This window comes from Ascaphus truei, chromosome 4 (genome assembly GCF_040206685.1).
Source record: "Ascaphus truei isolate aAscTru1 chromosome 4, aAscTru1.hap1, whole genome shotgun sequence".
In the NCBI taxonomy this organism is placed as follows: domain Eukaryota; kingdom Metazoa; phylum Chordata; class Amphibia; order Anura; family Ascaphidae; genus Ascaphus; species Ascaphus truei.
Window position 1 is genome coordinate 4629056 of NC_134486.1, and position 24063 is coordinate 4653118.

The following is a 24063-nucleotide window of genomic DNA, read 5'->3' on the forward strand; positions in this document are numbered from 1 at the left end:
AATGGAGGGAACTATGGAATTTTGATTCTGCTCTTTACTAACATGGACGGATTCTCTGCCTCCCATACACCAGTAATAGACGGAAGGGATTATTGAGTTTGCCCTTCCCACCTCAGGGACACAAATACAGAAACATCCTATGACCCATCATACTTCTCTCTGTAGGGTTACACTTATATGGAAATGACCTATAGGCCTTTTAATCTGTACCTTTCAGTCCAGAATGCCATAGTTACACAAAATAAATCTATCATTATAACATGTGATTCACTGGAAATAATGTCATGGTCCCTGAGTCTGTAAGGAAATAACAAGTATTTTCTATCATATCCAGTAAAAATAGAGGATAAGGCTCGGTAACACTCACATGGGAAAATTTTTCCTTCCACAGAATGGCGCTGATGTTTATAATAATTTTGTCAGGTGCTTCTGGATCAAATCTCCCGACTTTCACCAGGTTGAAGCTGCTGTTGAGTATCTGAATGTTCACAATGTCATAGGAAGCAGGGATGTCCCCATTGATATCAAAAGTCACTCTGTCTCCGGTCTTGGTTTGGAAATTGACTTTCTTCAGAGAGTGAAGGACCTGAATAAATGTAATGACACCAATAATGATCAATGACTCTGAGAATATAAAGTATAATGCAGTGATTGTATAAATCCATGACACAGCCAAACTGTTATTACTGTTCTGCTCACCCCAACTGATAAAGGACCTGCTGGGTCTGGAGCGGGTTTAGAGAAGGGAATGTCCAGTACGGAGCAAGATGTGACAGAGATGTACAGAATCGGGACTGACTTACTGTACTATAGAGATAACCAATGGGAAACCATTGTTTGCTAAATCCCTGACAGTAATACTAGGACTACAGGCCACCCACTAAATATATTCTGTGAGACGTATAGCTATAGATGACACAGAGTCATTGTCCTGTACTGGGAACTTTCACTCATGTTTTTGTTTAAGTTCTAAAAAAAATGTTTGTATTGGATTTGGTTCTGGTTTTGGTAAAACTCAATTTGTTTAGTTTTCATTTGAAATTGTTAAAAGAAAATATTAAAATTAGCTGGTAAATGCTACAATAGCACATTAAACCACAGAAAGGGGTTAAATAGATATTTTTGGAGTGTTATAAGGGACTACGCGTATATAGTATTACATAGGTACAGCTGAATAAGCAGAGTAAAGAATTCCATGGATGGGGTAAGTGTGGATGACGGAGCACAGTCGGTGGTGCTTGTGGTATAGCCCAACAGTGTATTTTGAATGTCTGATATTCCCTTTACCTGCCAAGGTTGGATGTCATTGACATTACCACATGTTCCCTCCTGCAAATATCCTCTCTCTGTCGGGCACATGAGGAGCGTGTGCAGAGCATGTGCATAGGCATACACCGCCAGGTAGGCATGGTACGTATAGCTGAGATCATTTATCTCAAATAAAGAGGGGATCAGCTCCCCAAGCACCTCATCCCCTGTGCAGAGAACCCACTCATGCATTGCACCTGGAATTAAGGTGTCCTCTCTTGCTTCCTCTTCTGGCCACCTGCAGTTGAACGCACTCTCCCAGAAGAGCCTAATGAAGGGATATTCAGAGTACCTGGATGGGTGCAGGTTATGGAGAAACTCCTCAAAGCCTGGCATGGGTCCGGTTTTGAGAGTCAGACCAATGGTCCCATTTAACACACTCCAGGCCTTTTTGGAGAAGAGCCCAGGGGAAAGTACCAAGGAAGTAGATGATATGAAGATCTTTTCAGTCACACCCCCATCATAGAGTGCATCTAGCAGAGAAATTAAATGAACCTCAGGGCTGTGGAGGACTATCACATTAGCAGAACTTTGCCTAATGACATCTACCAGTCTCTGGATCTTTCTCTGAGAGTAGCTCAAGTGGATCTTCTCAAGAAAAGCCACACAGCTTCCACTCTTCTCTATCCCAGCCTGGATAACCTGCCCACCCTGCACCCCCATATCATTGTCCACAACCAGCATTCCCACCCAAGTCCAACCAAGCACGTCAATGAGTTGAGAAAGAGCAATGTTCTGAAACAAATTATCAGGCACTGTGCGTAGGAAAGATGGGAAGTTTACTTTGTCACTCAACTCTGAAGAAATCGCTCCATGACTGATCTGAAAAAGGGAAAGTTTTAATATCAGTAAGTTGAGTGTATATTAACCACGAGCATGTGTTTTTCAGCCTGGTCAGGTACTGTATATATAAAAATATATTAAAAAACAAAGCAGCAGATGGCGGCACTCACAGAGACAGTACATTGGATGCCCAGGTGCTTTATTTAAAGAAAAAGTGTGTGTGTGTGCAGAGCACACGCATTTTAAGTGAAACTTCTTTGTTTTTTGTCACAGAGATTGTATTTGTGATGGTGATGTTTTTAATTAAAAAGCAAAACACAATTTCAGTTCCAAAAAACAAAGAAGTTTGACCGCGTATTTTAGCTATTTGCACATATATATTTATAGTAACTGAATTCCTTGTGTCTGTGTGTGTGTCAGTCAGTGTGTGTGTGTGTGTGTGTGTGTTTCAGTCAGTGTGTGTGTCTCTCACTCTCTGTGTGTTGTGTGTATGTCTCTCTCTGTGTCCTGCCCCCCCCCCTCTCTCCTGACCTTCCCCACCCAGCGGAGCTGCAGACACGGGGGCTCTGTCTGAGCCTCCCCCCCAGCGTAACTGCGGGCTATGTGTCCTGTTGTAGCCAGCCCCCCGGCAGAGGTACGGGGCCACGGTGGGGGGAGGTTACTAAAGGGCACGGTAACGCGCGCACTCAGCGCTCTTCCTCCCCCCCTCTGGTGGTGCTACGGGGGATGCAGCGCGCTCAAACCTCTCCCCTTCCCTTGTTACCAGACCGGAGCATGAGGCGACAGGGTACGGTAACGCGCGCGTGTGTGTGCGCGCACTCAGGGCTCATCCTTCCTCCTCTCCTCCACCTCTGGCGGTGCTGCGTGGGGCGCGGCACGCTCAACCTCCCCCCGTGTTACCGGAGCTGGTGTCATGAGAGGTGACAGGGTACGGTAATGTGTGTGTCAGTCAGTGTGTGTGTGTCTGTGTGTGAGGGAGAACTGAAGGGCACGGTAATGCATGCTCAGCGCTTATCCTCCCCCCCTTTGGGGACCGGAGCAGGAGGCGACAGGACACGGTAACGTGCGTGTGTGTGCATGCACCATGCGCTCTTCCTTCCTCCTAACCCCTACCTCCGGTTGTGCTGCGTGGGATGCAGCACGCTCAACCCTCCCCCCGCAGGAGCCGTGAGAGGCGACAGGGCATGGTAACGTGTGTCTGTGTGTGTGTCAGTCAGTGTGTGTGTGTGTCAGTCAGTGTGTGTATTTGTCAGTCTGTGTTTCTGTGTGTGTGTCAGCGGTGACTACTTATGCTGGAGTTTGGCAACACTTATTGCCTCTTCTGCCAGGAGAGATGTCACTTCCGTCACCACTGACTTGCATCTCAATCAAATACATTCACACAGCTAAAGAAGTTTCACTTCAAAAACTCTGAAATACACCTTCTGAATCTCTCTCACTCACTCTCTGTCTCTCTCTGTCTGTCTCTCTCTCTCTGTTTGTCTCTCTCTGTGTCTGTCTCTCTCTCTCTCTGTCTCTCTCTGTCTGTCTCTCTCTCTCTGTTTGTCTCTCTCTGTGTCTGTCTCTCTCTCTCTCTGTCTCTCTCTCTGTTTGTCTCTCTCTGTGTCTGTCTCTCTCTCTGTCTGTCTCTGTCTCTCAGTCTCTCTCAGTCTCTCTCAGTCTCTCACTCTCTCAGTCTCTCACTCTCTCACTCTCTCACTCTCTCAGTCTCTCAGTCTCTCAGTCTCTCACTCTCTCACTCTCTCACTCTCTCACTCTCTCACTCTCTCACGCTCTCACGCTCTCACTCTCTCACTCTCTCACTCTCTCACGCTCTCACTCTCTCACGCTCTCACTCTCTCTCTCTCTCACTCTCTCACTCTCTCACTCTCTCACTCTCTCACTCTCTCACTCTCTCACTCTCATTCTCTCACTCTATTTATAAATCTGTGTCCCTGTGCTCCGTACCTGTGGGAAGTGGAGAACGCCCAGAATCCTGGCGATGGGTATCGATAAATCTGACATTGTGTCTCCGATGATCCCAACCATAATGGAATGTTTTCTCTTCTCTGACAGCAGAGACATAGCCCCCCCAATGGCCCGGAGCGGAGACATACAGGAGTCATAAAGACTGAATCCCAGAGATATATTGGGTAACAGATCTGAAGAATTATTTATTTCATTTATTGCAAACATCATACCCAAAACTTCCCGGTAATAAATAATGTTAAACCTGTAAGAAATAATACGGCGGTTACAATAGGGTATTGGCAATACTAATAATATAATATTCTATATAATATACGATTGTCACAGGAGACCAGGTTCTACAACACCTTTTTATAACCGGGATCATTTGATTGAGCGAAACAAGATGGTAAAATAAATGGTAATTTATTTCTCGTAAAAGACAGATGCACAAAGTTACACAATTCAAGATTAACACACTTACTGGGAATGGGGCTAACGAATAAATCCGTTTCCAGAATGAAAATCCTTAAGATCACCTTTTTAGAGCACTTTGCAATGACCGGAAGTTACTCAAAAAAGTCCTGGAACTGTTTTGGGCGCAATGCCAGAAGCGACCGCTACGTTCTCAAAACCTGGACTTTGAAACTTTTCTGACTTGAAAATCCTTGAAGCCGGCTCGTGTCTATTCAGTTCTCAGCATCTTTGAATTTGCCGCTGTTGGTTTGGTGCTTGGAATCTGCACTCCCCATTGGCTGCAAGGTCTCTTAAACTTTCAGGCTCTCATTCACTAACCTGAACAGCCTATCAGAGTGCGGGAATTCTCCTGCCAGCCAATCACCGATTTGCCGGTATTGTAAAAGCCAAACGGGCACCTTTTCTCATTTATCATGGGGCGGGGGCTAACCTGGCCCCTCTGCCTCTTTGCATACTGAGTCCACCCGCTGCTCAGACTCCACCGAGTCTGGATTTAGGGCAAATGGTCGTCGGACAGCCTTGTGTTAATCCAGGATGTGGGTACTCCATTATAACTGCAGTACCCCTCCTGTTCTAACACCTTGGCATCCCTGAGCCTTTCCAGTATGGACTCCAGACAGGCACAGAGGCACCAAGCTTGGTCGCTTGCTGGGTTTTCCGAAATCCATGACTTAGAAAGCCCTCAGTTCATATACAGGTTATCAATAAATATACACATTAAACTATAACCATATAATACAATATATTGTGTCCTATTTTCTGTGTGCTAAAAGTTATGAGTCCTTATCCTGGTGTCAGGGATGGAGTGAGTGTATATTCCCTACATTCACCAGCCTCATTTCTGGCAAACATGAGAAAATACTTTTAAAACTTTCAGACACTTTAAAACCTGCTCAGCTTTATCCCTTAGCTGGAGCAGCCCCTTAACCCCTAAACTAGGTTCAGGATACCTGGGCATGTATGGGGGTACCTCTGCTATACTGGGGAACCCCTGCTATGCTAAGGACTCCGGATATACCTGAAGATATCTTTTAACCCCTTCATACCCATTTACCTTGTCTGTAAGATGCTGCAGCAGGCACCCTGGCGGTGAGTTGTAAGAACGTTTTCAGAGTCCGAGTTTGGCGGAGTAATGTGCTTGGCTGTATCTGAAGATATCACTCAATCCCAGGATTCAACTTTTGGGGTATCCCATAACTCCAAAACCCCGATACATAGACACATTCTGTAAAGACTTTCTCTGACAAACCCACCCTGAAACTTACAACCTAGAAATCTCCCGGTCCCAGCATCCCAGTAAAGGCCAAAACCACATAATTCTTTGTTATTAATTAGTATACAGTAGTAGTAAAACATTTTCGACATCTGGGTCCCAGAGCTGACACTCCAAGGACCCAACACATGGGTCAGGGTTAACAAAGTGGGCTTGACCTTTATTATAAAGCCTGGTTAACCCCTTCACCGTCACAATGATGTATACAGGATATATGCATTAAATATATGCCACGGGAGACCAGGTCTCTTAACTCATTTATATTTAAGGGATCGATCACAGGGCTAAACCAGGCCGTGACATAAAATGAGGTTTATTCAGATAAGACCTGGAAACACACAGAAATACAAAATACAGAGAATATACACACTTACTGGGGTCTGGGGGTTAAAAATAGGTTTTCCTACAGTAGGTGCAAGATGCCTGCTTCAGCACAGGCTGACCTTGTTCACTCCACGGAGCTGGAATACGCCTGGAACGGGTAACTTCCCTCCTCAGAACCAGTCCTCAGCAAGGATAGGAATTCCCTGGCATCGCAATGCCCCTGGGAAACCCTAACGGCGCTTCCCTGGACCAGTCCCAAGACTATCTACAAGTCTAAAAAGACTGATAGACACCCAAAAACTGATGTGCAGCAGCCCCTTTAAGAGACTACTACAGCTGTAGCTGCCTTTATTATAAAATGTACCCGGGAACATTTGCCTGATCCCGCATGGTGGACCCGAGATGTTCAGTGGCAGACTAACGAGACGCACCGGAGTAAAACCGCAGGGTCCCTGCTGTGTGAATGCTACCGGGGTCTGCCTTTCTGTAATAGACGCTCAGTTAGAGGCTGAATCAGTCACTCTAACTGCGCGCCTCTCACAGGCGATCGTGGGGGTTTTATTAACATTCTAACCTTACACTAATGAATCAGGGGGTCTCCGGAGCTGAAAAGCATTGATTTCAGGTCCGGGGACCCCCTACTTCCTGAGTTACAGGCCCCATTATGGGGTGCCGGTATCCCCATGTTAAAATCCAGTGGGTCACGTGACCGTGGGATCTAAACAAAGCAGAGGGATACCGGCACCCCATAACGGGGCCCATATCTCGGGAAGTAGGGGTCCCGGAGACTGAAATCAACTTTTTTCATCTTAGAAGACCCCCTGCTCCCGCACATTAGTATCAAACACCCCTCCCCCCCTCCAAATAATAAATCATTACCTAAGCGGGTAGTTGCTAAGGTAATGAAGCTGCTTACATTTTATTTTTCTTCATAGTGTTCGTGAGCAGGGGGTCTCCGGAGCTGAACAAAGCTGATTTCAGACTCGGGGAGCCCCTACTTCCTGAGTTATGGGGTGCCGGTATCCACGCCATGTTAAAATCCACATGGGATGTAATGTAAACAATGCAGAGGGATACCGGCACCCCATGTATCTCGGGAAGTAGGGGGTCCCCGAGGCTGAAATAAACTTTGTTCAGCTCAGGAGACCCCCTGCTCACACACACAATAAATACAAATAAAAATGTAAGCAGCTTCATTACCTTAGCGGCCATGCAATGACCGCTAAGGCAATGAAGGGGTTAAGGCACAGTACTGTAGCAGATTACATTACAGTATGTACAGTACTGTACTACACATCCACTAATACACAAACCACCCCCTGTGTGCCCCCCATAAATACATGATTAATTATTTTACATACAGGGTTAATACCCCAGGCCGACGGGAGTCCCTGGTGGTCCCAGCGGGTGTCCGCAGGTCCCACAGTGCACCAGTACCCCAGGGTCTGGAGGCATCCGGGTGGTCCCCGCCAGGCACCATGGGCCTCCAGGTGGTCCCTGCGTGTCACCGTGGGCCCCAAATGGGGTGTACGGGTGGGCCCGTGGGTGTCTGGGGGTCACTGGGTCAGCCCCACAGGTGTCTGAGGCAATTGGGTGGTTCTCAAGGGGGCCTGGGGGTCCTCGGGTGGTCCCTGCGGGTCAGCGGGGCCCTCACAGCTGTGGGGACCCCGGTTCTTCCCCGCAGGTGTCCTCCGTGGGTCCGCAGGTGGGACCCGTGGGCATCCGTGTGTCCTCAGGTGGTCTCCAGAGGTCCCCGCAAACCTAAGGTACCAACCCTGTATGTGAAAAAAATAAACATGTCATACATTTAAATAAATTACTCCCCCCTCCCCCGCCCAAACACATACAGTACAGTAATGGGCAAAATAACTATTATCCAGATATGGATAATAGATTATTTCCCCATTATTTAACACAACATTAGCAAGCATAAATAAAGTAAATAAATACAGTTCTACTTACCACAGCAATATGATGGGCTTCCTCTTCTGAATACAGCAAGTCCCTCTGTCCTCCGTTGCCAGAAAGCATAATGTACATACATAATAAATACAATCTAATGTCGCCTAACCCCTTAATCACCTTAGCGGTTAATAATCGCTACAGTAATTAGGGGGTTAACCCCCCTAGCCCACTACCCACCCTGTACCCATTGAGTAGTATAGTGGTACATCATACCCATATACTGTAATAATATGGGCATGTTAAGATTCTATAGCATACAATGGGCACCTAATCTCAACACATTAGTGCACAACACACACAATAATAAAACATTCCAAAACACCAAAGCAATTCATTAATACAACAGTTATGAATTGATTAAATCAGTAACCAATCAAAACAATTCATCAATACAACAGCTATGAATTAATTAAACCAGTAACCAATCAAAGCAATTCATTAATACAACTGCTATTAATTAATTAAACCAGTAACCAATCAAGGCAATTCCTTAATATAAAAGCTATTAATTAAAATAGTAACCAATCAAGGCAATTCATTAATACAACAGTTATGAATTAATTAAACCATTAACCAATCAAAGCAATTCATTAATACAGTACAACAGCAATTAATTAAACCAATAACCTTTCAAAGAAATACATTTAAAACATATCAGAAACAACAATTAAACGCATTAGCCAACACAATACATCATTAATTAAAAATGAAAATCAATAACCAACATTTTATTTCAATCAAGCAGAAAAATACCAACAAAGACAGCCACATAATAAACTAACATTGCAAAAAACAGCAGCAATAAAAAGCCACAAATGCCCCCAAAATATTGTCCTGATAATATATTGTCTGTACTCTAAAGTGGTACAGATTAATATATTATCAGTCAATGTGCAAAAATAAAAAATTAAAAAAACACATCCAATGTAAAAACCTGTAAAAAAATACATTTACAAACATTCAACATATTACTTACCGTCCGACGCCATCCACCATGAAGATCCTTCTCAGGAAGCCGACGAGACAACATCGTTTGGGATCTACCATGGGGCTTTTTGGATTACAATAAGAAGATAGAAGATGAAGAAGATCAAGAAATGGTGACAGATGAAGATAGAAGAAGGTGATTACAGAAAGAAGAAAGAAGATTTGGGTACCTGAGAAGGATCTTCATGGCGGATGGCATCGGATGCTGTTTGAGGCCTTCAAGGTACAGTACATGAGCTTCCTGTTTCCCCGGGAGTCAGAGGGCCACCCCTTCTAATAGTAAGTAATATATTGAATGTTTGTAAATGTATTTTTTCACAGGTTTTTTACAGGTTACTGGCTTAATTAATGAATGGCTGTTGTATTAATGAATTGCCTTGATTGGTTACTGGTTTAATTAATTCATAGCTATTGTATTAATTAATTACTTTGATTGGTTACTGGTTTAATTAATTCATTGCTGTTGAATTAATTAATTGCTTTGGTGTTTTTGAATGTTTTATTATTGTGTGTTTTGTGCACTAATGTGTTGAGATTAGGTGCCCATTGTATGCTATAGAGTCTTATCATGCCCATATTATTACAGTATATGGGTATGATGTACCCCTATACTACTCAATGGGTACAAGGTAGGTAGCGGGCCAGGGTGGGTTAACCCCTTAATTACTGTTGCGGTTATTAACCGCTAAGGTGATTAAGGGGTTAGGCGACATTAGATTGTATTTATTATGTATGTACAGTATGCTTTCTGGCAACGGAGGACAGGGACCTGCTGTATTCAGAAGAGGAAGCCCATCATAATGCTGTGGTAAGTAGAACTGTATTTATTTACTTTATTTATGCTTGCTAATGTTGTGTTAAATAATGGGGAAATAATCTATTATCCATGTCTGGATAATAGTTATTTTGCCCATTACTGTACTGTATGTGTTTGGGCGGGGGGGGAGGGGGGTATTGATTTATTTAAATGTATGACATGTTTATTTTTTTTACATACAGGGTTGGTACCTTAGATCTGCGGGGACCTCTGGAGACCACCTGAGGACACACGGACGCCCACGGGTCCCACCTGCGGACCCGCGGGGAAGAACCGGGGGCCCCACAGCTATGGGGGCCCGCGGACCTGCAGGGACAACCCGAGGGCCCCCAGTCCCCCATGGGAACCACCCAATGGCCTCAGACACCTGTGGAGCTGGCCTGGGGCCCCCAGACACCTGCAGGCTACCTGTGGAGACCCCATTTGGGGCCAACGGTGACCCGCGGGGACAACCTGGAGGCCCACGGTGCCTGGCGGGGACCACCTGAAGGCCTCCAGACTCTGGGGTACTGGTGCACTGTGGTACCTGCGAACACCCACAGGGACCACCAGGGACTCCCGTCGGCCTGGGGTATTAACCCTGTTTGTAAAATAATAAATCATGGTTTTAGGGGGGGCATGGGGGGTTGGGTGGTTTGTGTATTAGTGGATGTGTAGTACAGTACTGTACATACTGTAATGTAATCTTCTTCAGTACTGTGCCTTAACCCCTTCATTGCCTTAGCGGGTATTGCATGGCCGCCAAGGTAATGAAGCTGCTTACATTTTTATTTGTATTTATTGTGTGTGTGAGCAGGGGGTCTCCTGAGCTGAACAAAGTTTATTTCAGCCTCGGGACCCCCTACTTCCCGAGATACAGGCCCCGGTATGGGGTGCCGGTATCTCTCTGCATCATTAACATTACATCCCATGTGGATTTTAACATGGCGCGGATACCGGCACCCCATAACGGGGCCTGTAACTCAGGAAGTAGGGGCTCCCCGAGGCGGAAATCAACTTTGTTCAGCTCAGGAGACCCCCTGCTCACGCACACTATGAATAAAAATAAAATGTAAGCAGCTTCATTACCTTAACAACTACCCGCTAAGGTAATGATTTTTTTATTTGGCTGGGGGGGGGGGGTTGTTTGATACTTGTGTGTGTGAGCAGGGGGTATTCTGAGCTGAACAAAGTTGATTTCAGCCTTCGGGATCCCCTACCTCCCGAGATACGGGCCCCGTTATGGGGTGTCGGTATCCCTCTGCTTTGTTTAGATCCCACGGTCACGTGTCCCACAGGATTTTAACATGGGGATACAGGCACCCCATAACGGGCAAACAAAATAAATCGTGCGCAACTAATAAACCTCTAATATTATCAGTGATACAATGTGTATTAACATATACCCTTCTAATAAACCTCTAATATAATCAGTGATACAATGTGTATTAACATTTACCCTTCTAATTTTTACTCAACTGGTAAAACCACAAAAAAACCAGTGTGAAAAAATAAAAAATATTTTTTTTACATAACCGTGTAATGTGATGTAGAAAGCGTCTGCTGCTATTAAACAGGGGGTGGCTCGGCACCCCCCAAACACTGAAGATATGGAGACAAAAAAACAGCGCATAACGCAAATAGTGAAGTATGAAAGTAACAAGTGTATATTAAAATAGGGGATAAATATTCTGCGTACATCAAGATATTAGGACATAAACATTGAGTGTGTTAAACACACACGTTACCACTCGGCGGCCGCTCATACAGGAGTCAGGAGTATGTTTCCCTTGGCAGGCGTCTGGGACAGCAGCTGCGATGCTTTTCCTTCCTAGGAACACCTCTGCATTCGGTCACCGTCTCTGTGGGAAACTCCCCTCTGGTCAGCTGGGCTCCAGACGGATCGAGCAATCTGCAGCCTGCAGACGCACTGGGAGGGCCCCCGGATTAATCAGTGAGGACCTGGGTGGTTCGCAGAGCTCTCCGTTTAGTGCAGCCACAAGCAGGGGTGAACTGGCTGGCTGGGAATGAAACTCCAGTATGTCGCGCTGTTGCGGGACGCTGCGGAGTGACGTCACAGTAGCGATTTCAAAAGTACACAGCAAAAGCGGAATAAAGTCTCTAAAGTGCCCAAATTGCACACATACAGTAGGATAGAGTAGCAATAAAATACTTGGACCAATTACATCCTACATGTTTCGTAGTCACAACTACTTCATCATTCATTCACTTCATTTGGGCACTTTAGAGACTTTATTCCGCTTTTGCTGTGTAGTTTTGAAATCGCTACTGTGACGTCACTCCGCAGCGTCCCGCAACAGCGCGACATACTGGAGTTTCATTCCCAGCCAGTCAGTTCACCCCTGCTTGTGGCTGCACTAAACGGAGAGCTCTGCGAACCACCCAGGTCCTCACTGATTAATCCGGGGGCCCTCCCAGTGCGTCTGCAGGCTGCAGATTGCTCGATCCGTCTGGAGCCCAGCTGACCAGAGGGGAGTTTCCCACAGAGACGGTGACCGAATGCAGAGGTGTTCCTAGGAAGGAAAAGCATCGCAGCTGCTGTCCCAGACGCCTGCCAAGGGAAACATACTCCTGACTCCTGTATGAGCGGCCGCCGAGTGGTAACTTGTGTGTTTAACACACTCAATGTTTATGTCCTAATACCTTGATGTACGCAGAATATTTATCCCCTATTTTAATATACACTTGTAACTTTCATACTTCACTATTTGCGTTGTGCGCTGTTTTTTTGTCTCCATAACCCCATAACGGGGCCTGTAACTCGGGAAGTAGGGGGTCCCTGGACCTGAAATCAATGCGGTTCAGCTCTGGAGATCCCCTGCTTCATTAGTGTAAGGTTAGAATGTTAATAAAACCCCCGTGATCGCCTGTGAGAGGCGCGCAGTTAGAGTGACTGATTCAGCCTCTTACTGCGCGTCTATTACAGAAAGGCAGACCACAGTAGCATTCACACAGCAGGGACCCTGCAGTGTTACTCCGATGCGTTTAGTTAGTCTGCCAGAAAACATTAGGGGTATATATACCGCAATTCCATTTCGGGATGTTTTACAAGAACGGCTGGTGAAGCTGCACGCCCCATGTTTTAACATGGACAGAGCCTTTCAGCCACTCAGAGCGTGGGAGTATTCTCTGCAGCCAATCAGAAAAGGGCTCATTTGGCTGATAAGATCAGAGGCAGGGGGCGTGTTAAACTGGCTCGGGATGCACCGTGGGCGGGACATATGTTCTGGCCAATAGGAAAAGCACCTACGATCCCCATCTTTTCCTTTGTCAGCCCATGAAGCAAAGACTTTCTAATCAAGAAATCCAGCTCACCAAATGGTTCTCCCCCCCTCTCCCTGTTCCAAAACCTGCATGATTCTTGCAGTTAACACAGGGAATCCCTATACCTGAGCTGGTGGCATTGAAATGCTAATTCCCATCTGGCTGCCTTTTGTCCGGGATGCAGTCCCGCTCACAGCACAAACACACAATGCAATGTAGTTTTTAAACACAGAAAAACTAACATTTGATCCCCAGAGCTTGCACTCTACCCTTTGGACCTAAAACATGGGGTCAGCGCACGGAGCTCTACAAACCTGCTCTAAGACACCAGCTCTAATACCTTGCTGGCAGGCAATACAGGTTAACCCAGTTTCTCCAAAATATCCCCCTCGTGTTCCAGAGGTCTCTGCCCTGCATCTATTTCTCATAAGGGGCCACCCATACAAGGCAACCCACTTATAAGCTTGCACAGGCAGCTACGGGACCATGAGACCAAGGGAATACAGCATATAATGCATTAACTGGCCCACTGGGCTTACATAGTTAACCCCACACACGCTGTTCCTAGCTTATAACCCTATGGGGGACAGTATAAGGGGCACAGAATTACAGGGCAACACAGTAAGGTACAATATTAGACCCAAGAGTTGATACTCTCAACCCTTGCCATAGGTTTCAGATGCAGCCAGACGGGCACCACCTTTATTAATGAAGGCCGACTATGCCCTACCATCACACCTCCCCCCTCAATTATGAAGGCTTCAGGACAGTCACCATATCAGGTGGCTTGCTGAGCCTGAACAAAATTGAGGTTGCAGGGAAGAAATTGAGTCTCTCTGGCTGGTAAAGTCCTCCAGCATGGTTGGACCCCTTGCCCCCTCCATTGTCCAAGTTCAACAGGGCAAGGTTCCACTGCAGACCTTGAAATGCTGGCACCAATGCCCTATGGTCAGTAACCTTAGTCAGGGGTCAGTTAGAACACTGTAGTGGGTCACTAAATCCCTATCATACCCTTGCATGTCCCTGACCTCCCTCTCTACCCATTCCATCTCCATCAAGACACTGTACTCATTCGGATGGTGGGGCTGCTGACCCCCATGGTCTACCGGGAAATCAGTACACTGGGTCCTGCTTTACCAACCCATAGCAGGGACCATTGGTCTCCCTAACGCCTTTCGCTTCCACTCCCAGAGGGGAGCTGCGAGCTGGGGAGCTATCTCCCCTTGCTCGACAGAGCCTTCCCTAAACCTCCAAGGAATCACTAACTGGCCCCTTGCTGTCTCTGAACTAGCAGGAGCTCCAGGGGCTGGTACCCAGGCAAAATGCCTACTATGGTCGGCAGGCAAATCAGCATCTGCCTGCACCATCTCCAGTTACCACTCACTGAGCTCCGGTAGTTCCCTGTCTCTCACACATTCAGAAAAAAGGTCACAGTGGGAAGATTATACACAGGTGAACACTGGTCGGACATGGTCTGACTTACCAGCCTGGTCCCTTCGAGGTCCTCCATGCACGTGGGCTCCAAAGGTTGGGGAACATAAACCACCGTGGTGGGCATCGGTGCTGACTGCACCTCTGCCTGGGCAACTGCCCAACTTTGGCTCTCTGTGACTTCGGTCACAAAAGCATCCCCTTTATGTACCATCACCGGTCTCCCTGTCCATGGGAACCGGTTCTCTGGCTAGTCCCTATCAGGCTGCCCAGGGTGAACCTTTTTGCAGGGGACCCCAGGCCGATCGCCTGCCGATTGCCTGGGACTTTCTTTTCTTCTTGGAGAGGAGGAGCGCTGGTGTATTCAGTGATACATAAAATTATAATAAAAAGCAAATATAGTGCATGTTGACACTGGTAATATATCAATCTGTTAGCTCTAAGTGGTTGCACTCACAAAACTTCTTGAAGTAATGGATATGTCAGAGATTCTTCTCTCTCTGACTGGCGCCCTTGTAATGGATGGATGCAATGAATCTCAGGATACCCCTCAGTAAGTGTGGTAGGTCGACATGGAAAGAAAAAATGCCACAATAGTGCATACTATTTGACCAATTGTAATACAGATTAAGAATAACAAGAGTAGTTACACTCACATTTTCAATATAACAAACAGGCGTTGGAGAGAACTGCCGATATTGAGAAGGACCCCGTCGGTGTAGGCTTCTGCGCGTCTCACTCGCGTCTCACCTTCTTGTTTCCGCATGCGTCACTTCCGGGCAGCGTCACAGGTGAGGGCGGAAGAGCGTCCTGCGTTGGAAATCAGCTCCGATTGCCAGTCCTTCAACACTCCGGTTCTCTAGCAATGCTAACTCAACGCGTTTCACTAATGCTTCGTCAGGAGTCATGATGACTCCCCGGAAGTGACAGAAGTCCCTGGGGGGAGGAAGGCAATTCGTCCCGCAACATGCTCTAATGCTGGGCAGAACTGCATCCTCTGCTCTACTGTCAAGTTTGGACGCAACCGGGAATAGAGTATTAGCAGTTCACATACAGTGGTAAGAAGGGCTTCAGGGGTAGCCACCGGAGGGTTGAGATCCCCCTCCAAGACACTCTTGAGGGGTTTGCTCTCCGGGCTCACGACCACTACCTCATGAGTGCATTCACCCCCGCTGGCTTCATGCCACTCCAATTCCCTTTCTAGGGACGCCCTAGACTGCCTATGCACTGGCAACCTAAAGCTTTTACATTGGGCAGTCACAGCTGCCCGACTCCAGGACCTGTACTGTCCAGACTGAAGTGCTGGGTATTGGCCACAGCTACAACCCCAGGAGTGCAGTCAGCTTCGCGGGCTTCAGGCCACTCCAAGTTCTGGCATAGGACTACCATGGGTCTGCCATAGATAGACAACCCATACTGCTCACACCAGCCAACCACAGATGCACATTCCCAGGACACATACCTTCCTGTCGGGTACCACATCTTCTCCTTTCAGGCACTAATAACCTTAATAACCTAAGTGACACTTAACAGTGTGATTCCCTGCTTTGCATAGCGTGTTTTCTGACACTATTTGTTTTGAGAGCTTGCAATCCACGCTCACTTTGTCCTATAATTCCCCGCAGGAAGTTATAGTGCAAAGCCCTATGATCCCACTGCTGCCACCAGAAAAAGACTGTCACGGTAGACCAGGTCTCTTAACAAAATTATATCTAAGGGATTAGTCACAAGGCAAAACAAGGCATGAAATAAATTGCGGTTAATTTGGTTAAGACCTCGGAAACACAGGGAAATACAAAATACAGAGAATATACACACTTACTTTGGGGTTGAAATCTAGTCTTTCCTAGTTGCAGGGTGTGGCGATAGGTGGTTAACCAGGCCACTAATAAAGGCATTATACCCGGCTGGTTAACCCTAAATCGCGTTGGGACTGAAGGGGTTAATTGTATGTGCACCATAATGACCTGTTTTCCCTCCACCATCTTTATTGTCCCCATTCTGCAGCCCACAACCTAGCTGCAGCTATGTGAATACGTGTAAAATGTGCCAATTGAATTTGCGACACAAGGGGGAGCTGCTAGTGCCAAACCAAGCACTGATTGAAGAAGCGAGTCAGTTGGTAAGCGGCTACTTTGATGCTGAATATTGCTTCCTAAGCCACAGACGTCTAAACCACAAACTTAATTGAATAAGTGGTTTGCGGTCGGAGTTGGAGTGCTTACTCGCAACAATGTATCCAGTCGTCTTGTTAGCCACTTAACTTGAATGGGGAAAGTATGCCGGCGTGGGAACTAGGTCAAACCTCAGACCACATCACAGAACCCATCCAATTAAGTCACTAACTTGCGCTAGGAAAGAGCTAGCAATCTAATTTTTGGATCCCAGTTAGCTGAAGAAATACAACACACATACATATTTGTTTTATATTGTTTATACATATAGAAGCCACATATAAAAAATAAAGTGTGTTTCAGTGCTGGTTTTAAATGAAAAGACGGGAATCTTTTCCTATCAGCCCGGTATTAAATCCTCTAACATGTAAATATGTTAAGGGTGGATGAGCTGAGGGATTTCTCATCTCCGTACTTCAAAGGGCACCCTGGGCAGTCAATGCCTCAGTGTATAGAGAATTCCAGAGTTGAAAAGCCTCAGAGACACTAGGTGTTAAGACGGCCAGGATATTGTTAAGTACCAGGAACTGGTCCAACATATGGGCTGGTCACACCTTGTAGCCAGATCCCAGACTTACTGTCGCCAGGTAAGGGGTTGGTCCCGGTATGCTAAACAGCATATGTGCCATCTTAGCGCATGCTCTGGGCAGACTGGGAAGCAACTTCTGCCTGTTCTTTGAACTACTGGCATGTCGGGGATAGGTGGGAGAAATGTTCCCACGGGAGGGATTAGTTGTTCATGTTAGGTATAGGGCCCTTAACCCTGTAAAGAGTCCTGCTGCCCAATCCCTGGCAGTTCCATTGCAAGATTTCATCGGATTCACCAAGTCCAAGCGTTAGCGGTTCCGGTGGGAGATGAGTTAATTATATCGTAACCAAGGATCCTGCCCTTCTTCTGGAATTCGTTAGAGCTAAGGGTTCCCGAACGAACACTGTAAGGACTGAACAAACTGTTTCCTTTTGGAGGAGATATATGGGTGGCACCTTGTGCCCCTAGCCAGGAACTGTTACACGGATCAATTCGCGCACCCACTTGCATGCGTGCAGGGGCGCCCAGAGACTTTGTTTCGTTCCAAGGACATTTGATTTTGTTCCCCCATCGCAGTAAGTGTTTTATCCAGTGTATTGTGAAGATTTGTGTGTTTGTCTGAAAATAAATAAATTACAATTTATTTTGCCTGCCCTATTGTGCTCGATCTAGAATCCCGGTATTAATGGGTGTATAAGTCTTGGTCTCCTGTGACACAGGGCGCCCGCTTGCCTGGCCTTTCCCTGATAAGACCCTTGGACTGGACTGAAATCCAGCCTGCTGGCTAGGCCTCTCCATGCTCCCTGTCTGAATAGCTATTTCACTTCAGAAGCACCTATTAGAAGCCTGCCAGCAGCTGCATATCTTCAAATCTCCAACATAAAAGAGAGAGAGAGCTGCTTCACTGCTCTTCCTTCTATAGGGCTTGCTGCCTATATAATACAATGAGGGGGCTGGCAGCCAATTAGAGCACTGATTGTGGTTGTGCATTCACTCATAGGAGGGCAAGATTCAAAACTTGCCAATGGAAATCGTGCTTACGAGTTTGAACTCGAACAACCGTTTTCCCTGGCTCCGCTGTGACAACGTGAAACAAAGACTTTCTAATCTAGATATCCTGTTCCCAGCCTTTTCCCCCTCATGCTGTGCCAAAACCTGCATATCTTTTGCAATTAACACAGGGAATCCCTATACCTGATCTGGTAGCATTGAAATGCTAATTCCTATCTGGCTGCCTTTTGTACTGTATGCAGTCCAAATCACAGCACAAACACACAATGCATTGTAGTTTTAAAACACAGGAAAAACTAACATTTGATCCCCAGAGCTTGCACTCTACCATTTGGATCTAAAACATGGGGTCTGCGCACGGGGCTTTAAAACCTGCTCTAAGACACAAGCTCTAATACCTTGCTGGCAAGCAATACAGATTAACCCTGTTTGCCCCAAAGATCCCCCTCGTGTTCCAGAAGTCTGCCCTGCATCTATTTCCCATAAGGGGCCACCCATACAAGGCATCCCACTTATTAGCTTGCACAGGCAGCTACGGAACTATGAGTCCAAGGGAATACAGCATATAATGTATTAACTGGCCCACTGGGCTTACATAGTTAAACCCACACACATGGTTCCTAGCTTATAACTCTATGGGGTACACTATATGGGGAACAGAATTACAGGGCAACACAGTAAGGTAAAATATTAGACCAAAGAGCTGACACTCTCAGCCTTTGCCATAGGATTCATGGGCAGCCAGCCGGGCTCCACCTTTATTAATGATAAATAAATAATGATAAATGATAATAATAGCCGGCTACGCCCTGCCGTCACACTGTTACAGAAGGGGTCTTTTGTGTACTTGCTTGGGCAAGTATTTTTTAGGTCAATAACCTCTCCACCCCTGGCACCACACATCTAAATAGACAGTAGCAAGGGCTTCCCCTCCTCCTCTCTGCCCTTCCCCAATATTCATAAATAAAGGTCAAACCCATTTGGTTAACCCTGACCTGTGTGTTAGGGTCTTAGAGTGTCATCTCTGGGACCCAGTTGTCGAAAATGTATTACTGCAAGTGTATACTAATTTTGCGACAATAAAGATTTGTGTGACTTTTGCCTTTACAAGGGTGCTGGGATCGGGAGATTTCTAGGCTATAAATTTCAGGGTGGGTTTGTCGGAGAAAGTCTTTACAGAATGTGGCTATGTATTGGGGTTACAAAGATATGGGATACCCCAAAAGTTGTATTCGGGGATTGCGTGAGATTCTCGGATACAGCCAAGCACATTACTCCGCCAAACTCTGACTCTGAAAGCGTTATTACGGCTCACCGCCAGGATCCTGCTGAAGCATCATCCAGACAAGGTATATGGGTATGAAGGGGTTAAACTATATCTGCAGCTATCAACGAAGTCCCTAGTTTACAGGGGTTCCCCAGTATAGCAGAGATACTCAGATACATGCTCAGGTACACTGAACCTAGTGTAGGGGTTCAGGGGATGCCCCAGCTAGGTTATAAAGCTGAGCAGGTTTTACAGTGTCTAAAAGTTTGAAAAGTTATTTTTCTAATGTGTGCATCCCTGACACCAGAATAGGAACTCATAACTTTTAGCAAACAGAAACAGGACACAATATATTTTATTGAATGGTTACAGTTTAATGTGTATATATATTGGTAACCTGTATATGAATAAAACTGAGGTATTTCTAAGTCATGGATTCTGGACAGCCCAAATGGCAACCAAGCTTGGTGCCTCTATGTGTGGAGTCCAAAAGACTCGGGGGTGCCAAGGTGTTAGAAGAGAATGGGTACTGCAGTTCTTCCTGAGTACCCACATCCTGGGTAACACAAGGCTATCCGGAAACCATTTGCCAGAAACCAAACTCTGTGGAGCCTGGGCAACGCGGGGTGTGTGGCAAAAGGGGGTTAATAAGATCATTAATAAAGGCTTTATACCCGGCTGATTAACCCTAAATCACGGTGGGACTTAAGGGGTTAATCGTATGTGCACCACACTGACATGTTTTCCCCTACACCATCTTTATTGTCCCCATTTTGCAGCTCAATCCCTAGCTGCAGTAATAGAAATGTATGTGAACTCTGCCAATTGGTTTTGTGACACAAGGGGGAGCTGTGAGCGCTAAACCAAGGGCTGATTGAAGAAGCGTGGCTGTGTGTGGGTGGCCGCTTTGAAACATAGGTATCACTTTCTAAGCCCTCGACCTCGTAATCACAAGGTTAATTGATTAATTGGTTTGCGGTCTAGCTGAAGTGGTTTTCTGTCAAAATGTATCAGTTACCTTGTTAGCTTCTTAACTTGAAAGGGGGAAGTAAATTGATGTGAGAAGTAGGTTAAACCGCAAACCACATTCTAGCCCGTTCAATTAAGTAAGCTAACTCAAGCTAGGAGTGAGCTAGCACTCTAATTTTTGGAGTGCAGCTAAGAATAAAGAAACCATACACAAACACACATATAAAGTGTATAGTAATGGCATAAGCAGAACATACTTTATTAATAAATTGTATTATACTGATGGTTTTAAATGTAAAGACGGGAGTTTTTTTCTGTCAGCCCGGGAATAAATACTTTGACATGCAAGTATGTTAAGGATGAATGAACTGAGGGATTTCTCAACTCCGTGCTTCAAATGCAACCTGCAGAGTGGGTGCCTCAATGTCTATGAGAAGTTCGGAGTTAAAAAGCCTCAGCACTCCTAGGTGTTAGGATGGCTGGGATATTGTAAGTGCCAGATACCGGTGTAAAGTATGGGTACTTCACACTACTTGGCCAAACACCAGACTCAGTGTCGCCAGGTATGGGATGGGTCCCGGTATGCTAAGGAGCGTAGGTGTGAGGTTAGCGCCTGCTTCGTGCAAACCGGGACGCAACTTCTGCCCTTTCTGCAAACTACTGGCAAGCCGGGGATAGGTGGGAGAAATGTTCCCACGGGTGGGATTGGTTGTGCATGTAAGGTATAGGTCCCTTAACCCTATAAAAATTCCTAACTCCCAATCCCTGGCAGTTCCATTGCAAGATTTCATCGGATTCACCAAGTCCCAGCGTCAGTGGTTCCGGTGTGAGAGGAGTTAATTATACCGTAACCAAGGATCATCTGGAATTCGTTAGAGCTCAGGGTTTCCGAACGAACCCTGTAAGGACTGAACAAACTGTTTCCTTTTGGCGGAGAAATAGGGGTGGCAACTTGTGCCCCTTGCCCGAAACTGTTACATGGATCAATTAATATACTGAGGGGGCTGGCAGCCAATTAGAGCACTGATTGTGATTGTGCATTCACTCATAGGAGGGCAAGATTCAAAACTTGCCAATGGAAATCGTGCTTAGGAGTTTGAACTCCAACATCCGTTCTCCCTGTCTCCACTGTGACTACGTGAAACAAAGACTTTCTAATCTAGATATCCTGTTCACAGCCTTTTCCCCTCACGCTGTGCCAAAACCTGCATATCTTTTGCAATTAACACAGGGAATCCCTATACCTGAGCTGGTAGCATTGAAATGCGAATTTCCATCTGGCTGCCTTTTGTCCCGCTCAAAGCACAAACACAAAATGCATTGTAGTTTTAAAACACAGAAAAACTAACATTTGGTCCCCAGAGATTGCACTCTACCATTTGGACCTAAAACATGGGGTCTGCTCTAAGACACCAGCTCTAATACCTTGATTCACCTTATTCAACAACGATTTGACCACGTTTCAGCGTCAGCGGTTCCGGAGTCTGAGGGGTTAATAATATTGTAACTAAGGATCATCCCCCTCTTCTAGAATTCGTTAGAGCTAAGGGTTCCTGAACGAACCATGTAAGGACTGAACACACTTTTTCCTGTTGGCTAAGATATAGGGCTGGCAAGTTGCGCCCCTAGCCAGGAACTGCTACACGGATAATTGTGCGCACCCACTTGCATGCATGCAGGGGTGCCCAGAGACTTTGTTTCGTTCCAAAGACATTTGTTTTCGTTCCCCATCCCAGTAAGTGTTTTATTAAGTGTATATTGTGAAGATTTGTGTGTCTGTCTGAAAAGAAATATATTACAATTTATTTTACTCAACTTGTGTGCTCAGTGCATAATCCCGGTATTAATTTGTGTATAAGTCTTGACAGGCGGCCACAGTATGCAAAGAGGCAGAGGTGCCAGGTTGGCGCATGCCCCTTTTGCAGAATGAGAAAAGGTGCCCGTTTGGCTTTTACAATACCGGCCAATCGGTGATTGGCTGGCAGGAGAATTCCAACGCTCCGATTAGCTGTTCAGGTTAGTGAATGAAAGCCTGAATGCCTTAAGAGAGCTTGCAGCCAATCAGGAGCGCAGATTCCAAGCACCAAACCAACAGCGGCAAATTAAAAGATTCTCAGAACTGAATAGACGCGAGCCGGCATCAAAGATTTTCAAGTCAGAAAAGTTTCAAAGTCCCGCTTTTTAGAACGTAGCGGTCGCGGCTGGCATTGCATGATCAAAACATTTCCAGGACTTTTGCGAGTATCTACCGGTCATTGGAAAGTGCTTTAAAAAGGTCATCTTAAGGAATTTCGATCCGAAAATGGATTTATTCCTTAGCCCCTTTCCCAGTAAGTGTGTTAACCTTGAATTGTGTAACTGTGTGTGTCTGTCTTTTACGAGAAATAAATTACCATTTATATTACCATCTTGTTTTGCTCAATCAAATGATCCCGGTTATAAAAAGGTGTTGAAGAACCTGGTCTCCCGTGACACGCAGGTTCTATGTATTTGCATTTCAGATAATTATACGTTATATCCAGACAATTTCTTTTGGATAATTAAATGACATTACCCCCATGCAGCCCCATGCACTCACCTCTTACATGAGACTGGCTGAGGCGGTTCCTGGAAGGACAGCTGTGGGCTGTCAAAGCCGAGGTGTACAACAAACACCCCCCCAATGAGGACATCCCCAGGATGGGAGAAGGACTCCATATTCATGCCCTGGAGCCGGCAGCCCTGCTGTGGATGCCCCTCGCCCAGGGAGGAGAGCAGCATCAGAAGCTGAAGGAACCTCCTCATGGAGACTGGTGTTGGGCCATTTCAGTTAGGATCACACTATTCCTGCACACAGTGGTCCTTCCAGTGCAGGACAGTAGGATGGGTCAGTGACCAGGGCAGAAGCAGCACGTTTTACTAGAACCAGCTAGTAGAAGAAGAACATTATTATTATTATTATTATTATTATTATTATTATTTCCCTCCTGATGATAATTTGAAGATAAATTGCTGACTCTACTCCAACACACAACACGTATACATGTTTCTGCCAAACTGTCACCTATCAAGTGAAACTAGTGGCATTAATTACAGAAATAACCTCTCTGTAACCTGCATGAGCACAGACGTATCCCAGAAGCTGCAGCAGAGAAATACATTTCAGAGCAGAGACCCTGTATCTCCCCTGACTTCCTCAGTACAACACTCTCACGTTTTGCTTCTGTACAGGAGGGAAAAGGGTTTGTTTAATTCTATGAAAGGGGGAAAACTTGGACTGAAGCTACTTTACCCATTTATTTAGTGCTGAAGAGTATTCTAAAACAAATCTGGGGCAATCACCAACAAGACCAAGGTACATGCTGGGTACACTGGAGTGAAGGAGAATCCGGCGCTACTGCGAGCGGCAAAAATCCAGGCAACTTCCGGTGTGTAAGAGAACTGGCTTTATTTCATAACACACACATAGAAACCCAGGCTACACCTCAGCCTCCCTTGGAGTCAAGACGAAGCGCTGTTCCATAGCGTGAAACGCGTTGAGTGGGAGGCTGAGGTGTA

At 46.0% G+C, this 24063-nt stretch overlaps 1 protein-coding gene across 1 annotated transcript in view; it reads right to left on the reverse strand.

The window, feature by feature from the left end:
- Positions 1-23417, reverse strand: part of LOC142491873 (extracellular calcium-sensing receptor-like) — a 32921-nt gene extending 9504 nt beyond the window's left edge. Inside the window, exons 1-4 of the mRNA XM_075594692.1 lie at positions 23105-23417; positions 4039-4303; positions 1288-2130; positions 368-586 (exon numbers count right to left, since the gene is read on the reverse strand). Coding sequence (XP_075450807.1) covers positions 368-586; positions 1288-2130; positions 4039-4303; positions 23105-23310 — 1533 coding nt within the window. The 5' untranslated portion in view covers positions 23311-23417. The remainder of the gene's footprint in view (positions 1-367; positions 587-1287; positions 2131-4038; positions 4304-23104) is intronic.
- Positions 23418-24063: the final 646 nt, after the last annotated feature.